At 46.5% G+C, this 11274-nt stretch overlaps 1 protein-coding gene across 1 annotated transcript; it reads left to right on the top strand.

Annotated features, from left to right (window-relative positions):
* Positions 1-7047: 7047 nt before the first annotated feature.
* OTUD1 (OTU deubiquitinase 1) lies at positions 7048-8445 on the top strand. The gene is made up of 2 exons (XM_040434423.1): positions 7048-8025; positions 8126-8445. The coding sequence occupies exon 1, from the start codon at positions 7073-7075 to the stop codon at positions 7994-7996; it is 924 nt and encodes a 307-aa protein (XP_040290357.1). The 5' UTR covers positions 7048-7072; the 3' UTR covers positions 7997-8025; positions 8126-8445.
* The last annotated feature ends 2829 nt before the right edge of the window (positions 8446-11274 follow it).

The following is an 11274-nucleotide window of genomic DNA, read 5'->3' as shown; positions in this document are numbered from 1 at the left end:
GAATACGGCGATACCACATGTGTGACACTTTTTTGCAGCCTAGGTGGGCAAAGGGGCCCATATTCCAAAGAGCACCTTTCGGATTTCACTGGCTATTTTTTATAGAATTTGATTTCAAACTCCTTACCACACATTTGGGCCCCTAGAATGCCAGGGCAGTATAACTACCCCACAAGTGACCCCATTTTGGAAAGAAGACATCCCAAGGTATTCGCTGATGGGCATAGTGAGTTCATGGAAGCTTTTATTTTTTGTCACAAGTTAGTGGAATATGAGACTTTGTAAGAAAAAAAAAAAAATCATAATTTTCCGCTAACTTGTGACAAAAATAAAAAGTTCTATGAACTCACTATGACCATCAGCGAATACCTTAGGGTGTCTACTTTCCGAAATGGGGTCATTTGTGGGGTGTTTGTACTGTCTGGCCATTGTAGAACCTCAGGAAACATGACAGGTGCTCAGAAAGTCAGAGCTGCTTCAAAAAGCGGAAATTCACATTTTTGTACCATAGTTTGTAAACGCTATAACTTTTACCCAAACCATTTTTTTTTTTTACCCAAACATTTTTTTTTTTATCAAAAACATGTAGAACAATAAATTTAGAGCAAAATTTATATATGGATGTCGTTTTTTTTTGCAAAATTTTACACCTGAAAGTGAAAAATGTCATTTTTTTGCAAAAAAATTGTTAAATTTCGATTAATAACAAAAAAAGTAAAAATGTCAGCAGCAATGAAATACCACCAAATGAAAGCTCTATTAGTGAGAAGAAAAGGAGGTAAAATTCATTTGGGTGGTAAGTTGCATGACCGAGCAATAAACCGCTAAAGTTGTGGAGTGCCGATTTGTAAAAAAGGGCCTGGTCTTTAGGGGGGTATAAACCTGTGGTCCTTAAGTGGTTAAATAGATGTAAAAAAATCCAAGAATGTTCAGAATAAAAAAAAAAAATATTGGATTTTGTAGGCTGAAATATGAGCTTCAAAATCATAACAAAAAAGTTTAAAAAAAACTTACATTTATATCACCCCCCTTTCCGTGTAATAGAAAAAAAAATACATATCGTATTTTTTGCTTTATAAGACGCACCCCAGGTTTAAGAGGAGGAAAATAAGAAAAAAATATTTTTCATCCTTCTTTCACACCTCATATCAGACCCCCACAAATATCAGGACATCACATCAGGCCCCCATCTGACCCCCTTATCAGGACATCACATCAGCCCCCAATGTTAGACCCCCATCAGACCACAGCTCAGATTAAAATAAAAACCTCCTCCTACTTGTCCTGCGCCACGGCTCCTCTTCGCCTACGGCAGAAGTCACACTCCCCTGTCTTCCCGGCCTGCACTGCTCTGTCACCTGACTGCATGTAGAGTCAGGTCATAGTGCGCGCACTACGCGGTCAGGACAGTGCAGCGCCGGCCCCAGCAAGGAAACACAAAAGGGGTTGGTCAGCACATCCCAAGGCGCAGGTGCACGCTGCTATGACTGGAAACACAAAACAACACAACATATAATGCAACAGCTCTCTGCGAACCAAATAAAGTACAAAAACATATTGTAATGCTAACGCTATGCTAATAAAGTAGAGATGCTTGGCAAATACATTTTGTACAAAATGATTGGAGCCCGTCTGCCGCACACCAAGGCCTTGACGTGCGGCAGACGGGCTCAAATAATTTTGTACAAAATGAATTTGCCAAGCATCTCTATTAGCATAGCGTTAGCATTACAATATGTTTTTGTACTTTATTTGGTTCACACAGAGTTGTTGCATTATATGTTGTGTTGTTTTGTGGCCCCAGCAAGGAAGACAGTGGAGGGCGAGTACTACAAGAGCTTGCCGCGCTTCGCTCCCAACTACCGGCACCTAATTCATACTAGTGAGCGCTTCCGTAATGGAAGAGCTCACTACTATTTGCTTTATAAGACGCACGGACATTTGCCCCTCACTTTGGGGGGGGGGGGGGGGGGGGAAGAGTGTCTTATAAAGCAAATAATACAGTAAATAAAAAATATAAACATCATGGGTATCACCGCAACCGTAGTTTTCCAATACGGTGAATGGCGTAACGGGGGGGGGAAAAAAAGGTCAAACTAGCCAATTTGCTATTTTTTTTTATTGCTTCTTTAACCCCAAAAAACTTGATAGAATGTGATCAAAAAGTCACACACACTCGAAAATGGTATCAATAAAAACAACAGACTGTCCCGCAAAAAATGAGCCCCCCCCCATAGCTCAGTAGATATAACTATTAAAAAGTTATGGGGGGTCAGACTATGGTGATGTAAAAAATATATCTAGATTTTTTTTTTTTACAAGTTTCAATTTATTTTTACACTCTTTAGACATAAAAAAAAACTATACATATGTGATATCATTGTAATCGTACTGACCCAAAGAATGAAGGGGGATGGGTCAGGTTTGCCATAAACGGAACGCCGTGGGAACAAAACCCGTCAAATGGTGGAAGAATTGCTTTTTTTTCTTTCAATTCCACCCCATTTGGATTTTTTTTCCCCCGCTTCCCACTACATTGTATGTCATAATAAATGGCGGCGTTAGAAAGTACAACTTGACCCGCAAAAAATAAGCCCTCATATAGCTACGTGAGCGGAAAAATAAAAAAGTTATGGCTCAAAAAAAGCTGGGAAGAAAAATAAAAGAGAGAGAGAGAGAGAGAGAGAGAACACCTCTGGTATCCTATATGAATAATTCTTGTTCACATGCAGGTCCCCTGCGCTGGGAACATGGCTGCTGGGGGGAGTTTTACAACAGCTGGAGGGCCACAGGTTGAGCATCCCTGACTTACACTATGGGCCGTACTGCGCAAGCGCTTGTGTCCCTATCTCTCCTCAGTGTAAGTGAATGGGGGCACCCTGAGCCCCACTGGTAAGACCCCTACAATCAGACCTATGTCTCCCCACATAGAAAAAAAACAAACTATGAATGAAGTCACCAGTATACACCGAGCATGACTCGTCTTCCTCAGCCCTACTCTACCTCACTCCCCAAAATAACCTTATTACTACTACGGCTAAAAGCGTCTCCTCACACTGCCCGCCAAAACCCCACCACAGCTGCTGCAGCCGCCGACTGAAGAGCGCCAGTCACATGACCCGTCAGTGACGTCACTGGGAGGTGTTGCCCGTCAATCAAAGCTTAGGGAAGGGGCAGGGCGGGGCTCGAGCCGAGCTGTAAACAGAGTAGGGAATCTCCCGCGCTCCAAGATGGCGGCTGCGTGATGACGCCACGAAGCTGAGTGTGTAAACAATGCGGGAGAGCGGTATCAAGCGCTCGATGGTTCTGGATTGGTCGGCGGTGACGTCAGCGAGGGGGTGTGGCACCTGTACTGTGCCTGGTGATTGGAAGCGAGGAGGTCATTGTTATGAGTCTGTCGCCTCGTGTACGTGAGAGGCGTTCTGTGTACATCCACTGCATTAGTATAGCCTGTGAATTAACAGCCAATAGGACGAGGCCATGGTGTCCAGAAGAACCAATCAGGCTTAAGCTTTCATTTTCTAAGTAGGAATAGAGGATGATTGGTTGCTATAGGCAACAACAAGGCTCCCAACTGGGCAAGGTCTTCTATGGGGCGCTAGCTCATGTAGACATTGCAGTGTTGGGTATCACAGGAGGCTTGCTATTGGCCCGTATTGTCACCTCTTTGCCCCATTTTACACATGGAGGTGTCATTGATTCTACAATAAATAAATAGTATGCTTCAGTGTCTGCCATATTGGAAGCATTGCTTGGAGGCAGGAGGACATGTCTTCCCTAGTTAGCTCACAGAATATGGATCTGTATTGTCACCGTCTAGTTGACTGTGCACAATATATTGGTATGGGCTTGAAGCCTTAAAGGGGTTGTCTTCAATAAGTGGCATTTATCATGTAGAGAAAGTTAATACCAGGCACTTACTAATGTATTGTGATTGTCCATTTTGCCTCCTATGCTGGCTGGATTCATTTTTCCATCACATTATACACTGCTCGTTCCCATGGTTACGACCACCCTACAAATCCATCAGCGGTGGCCATGCTTGCAAACTATAGGAAAAATCACTTTTTCCTAAAGTGTGCAAGCATGACCACTGCTGATGGATTGCAGGGTGGTCGTAACCATGGAAACGATCAGTGCATAATGTGATGGAAAGATGAATCCAGCCAGCAAAGGAGGCAATATGGATAATAATACATTAGTAAGTGACTTATATTAACTTTCTCTACCTGATAAATGCTATTTGCTGAAGTGACACAACCCCTTTAAAAGGGTTCTCCAGCTTTTTATACGTTTTTAAATGCTTCCCCCCTCCGTGCCAGACCTGTGGAGTGAAGCATACTTACCTGCTCTCCACCCCTCAGTTCTGGTTCTTTCTGTCCATCGGCGCTCTGGTCCTCACATGTACACTTCCGGCACTGACAGGGGTCATGTGTGCTGCTGCAGCCAATGACTGGTCTCAGCATTATACGGCACAAGACCTGTGATTAGCTACAGATGTGTATACGCAGACCGAAACGGCATGGCTGGATACGTGGGTGAGTATAGGGTTTGTTTTAAAACTGTAGACCATAAAGTGACACTTATGGGGGTTGTATGCTTTGGACCCCTGTCCATTCCCCTTTAAGGGGGTTGTCTGCTCCTAGCCCCTGTCCACTTCTATCATCCTGCTTTCCACGGCTGCTGGCTATTTCTCGCCAGATACTTCTCTTGGTGCTGATGGCTGATCTGTGCTGCTGAATACAATGAGAATAATTACACTTATAGTTACCATGCAGTCACTGTCACCATCAGTCCTGACCTTTGTAGGACTGTCCTGAATTTGTATCTAACTCCCAAGGCATGGACGACACCCGCACAACATCCCAGGCAGGCCAGGAGAGGGGTCAGGAAAACGAGGGCAGTACTATGTATGGCGCTATTGGTCAGGCACTCTATGGAAGTATTATTCTGGACACTACTGGGGTACTGCATGCCCTACATGGTATGCTCCTATTTTTCTACACATATACTTGCGTAATCACAGTATACAGGAATAATATTGTAGCCAATGTGTTCAGAGGGTAATATAACCGGAATGAATCACAGGTACATGGTATGTCGCCAGATTGAGTCACAGGTTCATAGTATGGTGCCAGGATAAACCACAGATACATAATATGGTGCCAGGATAAATCACAGGTACTTCGTATGGCGCCAGGATAAATCACAGGTACTTCTTATGGCGCCAGGATAAACCACAGATACATAATATGGCGCCAGGATAAATCACAGGTACTTCGTATGGCACCAGGATAAATCACAGGTACTTCGTATGGCACCAGGATAAATCACAGGTACTTCTTATGGTGGCAGGATAAATCACAGGTACCGTACATAGTATGGCACCAGGATAAATCACAGGTACCGTTATACCGTACATAGTATGGCACCAGGATAAATCACAGGTACATAGTATGGTGCCAGGATAAATCCCAGGTATCAGGTATATACTATAGTGCCAGGATAAATCACAGGTACATAGTATGGCACCAGGATAAATCGCAGGTACATAGTATGGTGCCAGGATAAATCACAGGTATCAGGTATATACTATAGTGCCAGGATAAATCACAGGTACATAGTATGGCGCCAGGATAAATCACAGGTACATAGTACGGCACCAGGATAAATCACAGGTACAGTACATAGTATGGCACCAGGATAAATCACAGGTACTGTTATACCGTACATAGTATGGCACCAGGATAAATCACAGGTACCGTTATACCGTACATAGTATGGCACCAGGATAAATCACAGGTACCGTACATAGTATGGCACCAGGATAAATCACAGGTACATAGTATGGTGCCAGGATAAATCACAGGTATCAGGTATATACTATAGTGCCAGGATAAATCACAGGTATCAGGTACATAGTATGGTGCCAGGATAAATCACAGGTACATAGTATGGTGCCAGGATAAATCACAGGTACCGTACATAGTATGGCACCAGGATAAATCACAGGTATCGTACATAGTATGGCATCAGGATAAATCACAGGTACCGTTATACCGTACATAGTATGGCACCAGGATAAATCACAGGTATATACTAGAGTGCCAGGATAAATCACAGGTATCAGGTATATACTATAGTGCCAGGATAAATCACAGGTATATACTATAGTGCCAGGATAAATCACAGGTATATACTATAGTGCCAGGATAAATCACAGGTACGTAGTATGGCGTCAGGATAAATTATAGGTATGTAGTATGTGCCAGATTGAATCACAGGTAAGAAGTATGGCGGTATTAGACTACTTTCACACTCGCGTTTGGTGCGGATCCGTCATGGATCTGCACAGACGGATCCGTTTAGATAATACAATCGTCTGCATCCGTTCAGAACGGATCCGTTTGTATTATCTGTAACATAGCCAAGACGGATACGTCTTGAACACCAATGAAAGTCAATAGAGGACGGATCCGTTTTCTATCGTGCCAGATTGTGTCAGAGAAAACGGATCCGTCCCCATTAACTTACATTGTGTGTCAGGACGGATCCGTTTGTCTCCGCTTCGTCAGGCGGACATCATAACGCCGCAAGCAGAGTTTTAGTGTCCGTCTCCAGAGCGGAATGGAGACGGGACGGAGCCAAACTGATGCTTTCTGAGCGGATCCTTTTCCATTCAGAATGCATTAGGGCAAAACTGATCCGTTTTGGACCACTTGTGGGAGCCCTGAACGGATCTCGCAAACGGAAACCAAAACGCTTGTGTGAAAGTAGCCTAATAATTGGGTCGGATACAGTAGTTGCCCTCCCAGGTGTGCCTATTTATCATATAGGCCATATCCACATCCTTTAAGAAATCTAGAAACTTCTTCCCATTGTCGCCATCTGGGATGTTACTTTGTGACCTGTGGTGAGGAGGAGGAGGGGGGGGATGATGCAGCAGGTTGTGATATTTCTGCCGGCTGATAACATGGGTTATTTTTACGTCCCCCCCCCCCCATGGGGGGCTGTGTATATATACAGGACAGGAGCCTGCCCCGGGACAGGGACACACAGCTCCTCCTGCACCATGCCCGCCTTCTCCTACCTCCCCCAGGCGCCAGGCAGCGCTCACACCCACTTCAGACCCATGTGCAGCCCGGAGAGGATCGTGCCCATCCGCCTCCTCCAGCCAAGCTTTGGGGGGTCGGGGTTCAGCATGCAGATCTCTGCCCCCCAGCTCCAGCAGAGCCAGGAGCCCCCGCCGTCCTCCTCCTCCTCTCCAGATCTGCATTCATGGCTGAGCGATATGGTGCAGCAGGAAAGCCTCCGATCAGCATCGCCAGAGGAGGGGGGAAGATACTGGCGACCCAGCACCTCGTCCCTGCAGCCGGCCGATCAGGGCCCCAGGGGCCCCGCCGATTCTCCCCAGGAGCGCCTGGCCTTGCATTTAGCGGAGCTGGAGAAGCAGGACAAGTATCTCCGGGAGAAGAATCGTTATCGCTTCCACATCATCCCCGACGGTAATTGCCTGTACCGGGCGATCAGCAAGGCCATGTACGGGGAGCAGAACCTGCACTCGGAGCTCCGGGAGCGCACCGTCCACCATGTGGCCGACCACCTGGACACCTTCAACCTCATCATCGAGGGGGACATCGGGGAGTTCCTCATCAACGCCGCCCAGGATGGAGCTTGGGCTGGATACCCAGAACTGCTGGCCATGAGCCAAATGCTCAATGTCAACATCCACCTGACCACAGGAGGTCGCCTGGAGTGCCCCACCGTGTCCACCATGGTGCACCACCTAGGAGAAGAAGACCCTTCCAGGCCCAGCATCTGGCTAAGCTGGCTCAGCAATGGTCACTACGACGCCGTGTTTGAAGAACCCCTGCCCAATCCTGAATACGAGAGCTGGAGTAAGCAGAACCAGGCCCAGAAACACCGAGACCAAGAACTGGCCAGGTCCATGGCCCTTTCCCTGTCCAAAATGTACATTGAGCAGAACTGCTCCTGAGATGGATCCCTTGAACCTTGAGGAGATGGAAACCCCCCCCCCCCATCCATGTTTGAGGAGATTGGCAAGGCCTTCACCCTTGAGGAGATGAACCTAAGCCACCCCAGCTATGACCACAGGAGGGGCCTTAGAGCCCTCCAGCACTTTAAACCTTCATAAAACCCGCAGACTTGAGGCCTTATGGTTGTTTTGTGTGAACCCCCCGCGTTATTTCTGCTGGTGGCTCCATCCCTGAGGGTCCATGGTGGAGCGGTTTGTACCGGAAGTCTCTTCTGCTACATTGTGTTTACTAGGTGGCCTTGTGGAGGAGAAGTGGACACTTTGTATCAGTCTGGGCGGAGGGGGTGGGGCAGCAGCATGGCGAGGGCTCCTTTCTTCTGTGTTGCAGCTCAGTATTTATTGACTATAATTCCTATTTTTCAGGTTTTTTGTAATATTTTTTTGGGGGGGATTTCTATGTATATTCTAGTGACATTCCCATCTGGTTTGGAATGAATAAATTTTCTTATCTTTTTCAAACGGGTCTTCATGATGTTTGTGGTTCTTTAACCCCCTTTGTCTTGTAGCAGAGCAGTTCCTGGTGCTGCCTCTTACATCTCATTAGGTTCCTCCAGAAGGTTCTATTCATATCTGCAGCCATATAGTCTGACCAGATAGAGGACTTGCCGGTGGCTTTTACAACAACATGAAGTAAAGGTGCATTGGTTTTAGGCAACATGTTGCCCCCCAGATGCAGAGGAACCATAATAGACGGCTGAAGCTCCATAAAGCTGCTTGGCTTTAGCTTAAAGGGAACCTGTCACCGGGATTTTGGGTATAGAACTGAGGACATGGGTTGCTAGATGGCCACTAGCACATCCGCAATACCCAGTCCCCATAGCTCTGTGTGCTTTTATTGTGTAAAAGACCGATTTGATACATATGCAAATTAACCTGAGATGCGTCAGGGACAGGACTCATCTCAGGTTAATTTGCATATGTATCAAATTGTTTTTTTTTTTACACAATAAAAGAGCTATGGGGACTGGGTATTGCGGATGTGCTAGCGGCCATCTAGTAACCCATGTCCTCAGCTCTATACACGAAATCCCGGTGACAGGTTCCCTTTAAAGGGGTTCTGCACTTTGTTTTAACTGATGATCTATCCTCTGGATAGATCATCAGCATCTGATCGGCGGGGGTCCGACACCTGGAACCCCCGCCAATCAGCTGTTTGAGAAGGCAGCGGCGCTCTCAGCAGCGCCGCGGCCTTCTCACTGTTTACCGCCGGCCCACTGACGTCACGACTAGTATCAACTAGCGTGGGCGGGGCAAAGCTCTGTTCCCTTGAATCCAGAGGATAGATCATCAGTTAAAACAAAGTGCAGAACCCCTGGTTTCACACGGGCGTTGCGGGAAAAGGTGCGGGTGCGTTGCGGGAACATGCACAATTTTTCCGCGCGAGTGCAAAACATTGTAATGCGTTTTGCACTCGCGTGAGAAAAATCGCCCATGTTTGGTACCCAAACCCGAACTTCTTCACAGAAGTTCGGGCTTGGGATCGGTGTTCTGTAGATTTGTATTATTTTCCCTTCTAACATGGTTATAAGGGAAAATAATAGCATTCTGAAAACAGAATGCATAGTAAACTAGCGCTGGAGGGGTTAAAAAAAGAAAAAAATATTATTTAACTCACCTTAATCCACTTGATCGCGCAGCCGGCTTCTCTTCTGTCTTCATCTTTGCTGTGTGCAGGAAAAGGACCTGTGGTGACGTCACTCCGGTCATCACATGGTCCGTCACATGATCTTTTACCATGGTGATGGATCATGTGATGACCGGAGTGACGTCTCCACAGGTCCTGTTCCTGCACACAGCAAAGATGAAGACAGAAGAGATGCCGGCTGCGCGATCAAGTGGATTAAGGTGAGTTAAATAATTTATTTTATTTTTTAACCCCTCCAGCGCTGTTTTACTATGCATTCTGTATTCAGAATGCTATTATTTTCCCTTATAACCATGTTATAAGCGAAAATAATAATGATCGGGTCTCCATCCCGATCGTCTCCTAGCAACCGTGCGTGAAAATCGCACCGCATCCGCACTTGCTTGCAATTTCTCCCGCAGCCCCATTCACTTCTATGGGGCCTGTGTTGCGTGAAAAACGCAGAATAAAGAGCATGCTGCGATTTTCATGCAACGCACAAGTGATGCGTGAAAATCACCGCTCGTGTGCACAGCCCCATAGAAATGAATGGGTCGGTATTCAGTGCGGGTGCAATGCGTTCAACTCACGCATCGCATCCGCGCGGAATACTCGCCCGTGTGAAAGGGGCCTTAGGCTACCTGCACACGTTGCCGGATACGTGCTGGTTATTCTGCATGAAAACGCAGCGTAATACAGTACCAGTGAAGTGAATGAGATTTGACAAACCTCATATACGCTTTGCTTTTTTCCGTGTGGAAATTGAACTGCGGTGCGAAATTTGAAATCCGTCAATTCTCACTGGATTTTCAGTGCAGATTTCAAACTTTGCAATGCAAAGGGTGAGATCAGGGCGAAACTGCATCCAGATCCACAACAAAATCTGCAAGTAACACATGTAGATTTTGATGCAGAAAAATCTGCGCCGAAATTCTGCTTGAAAACCCGCACCCTTCGCGGATTACTTGTGGGTTTTCCACGCGTACCCGTGTTGCGTACAGGAAACCGTGGGTATGCAAAACACGGGCACCGGCCGTATGAACTCTGCATTGCAGTGCGAACCCACTGACCTCAATGGGTCCATGATCCGCAAGATACGGCGAAAGATAGGACATGTGTGGCATGGATCCGGAAGGGCTTCCGTGTGTTTCTGTGGGCTTCCCGCTCCGTGCCTCTGCACTGCAAAAGATAGGACATTACTATCTTTCGCTGCATATTGCGGATCACTGTCACATGGAAGTACCACAGGCGTGTGCAGAAAGCCTAATGCCCCTTTCACACGGGCGAGTATTCCGCGCGGATGCGATGCGGGAGGTGAACGCATTGCACCCGCACTGAATACCGACCCATTCATTTCTATTGGGCTGTTCACATGAGCGGTGATTTTCACTCATCACTTGTGCGTTGCGTGAAAATCGCAGCATGCTCCTCTGGCACCTAATACAGTACCAGTAAAGTTAGGGCTTATGTAGCGGTGTTATGTAATTTAGCTAAAAATGGAAATCTAGGTAATTAACGTACCTTACTGCCTCTGTTCTGGTCCCCGCTGCTCCTTTAGTTGTCCAGTCGCATCAGTGACGTTTTATCCTTAGTG

This window comes from Bufo bufo, chromosome 5 (assembly GCF_905171765.1).
Source record: "Bufo bufo chromosome 5, aBufBuf1.1, whole genome shotgun sequence".
Taxonomy (NCBI): domain Eukaryota; kingdom Metazoa; phylum Chordata; class Amphibia; order Anura; family Bufonidae; genus Bufo; species Bufo bufo.
This window is presented reverse-complemented; position numbering and strand designations above follow the sequence as displayed.

Excerpts from the sequence above, each read along its gene's own strand:
- OTUD1 (XM_040434423.1), top strand. The coding sequence starts at position 7,073 with ATGCCCGCCTTCTCCTACCTCCCCCAGGCGCCAGGCAGCGCTCACACC.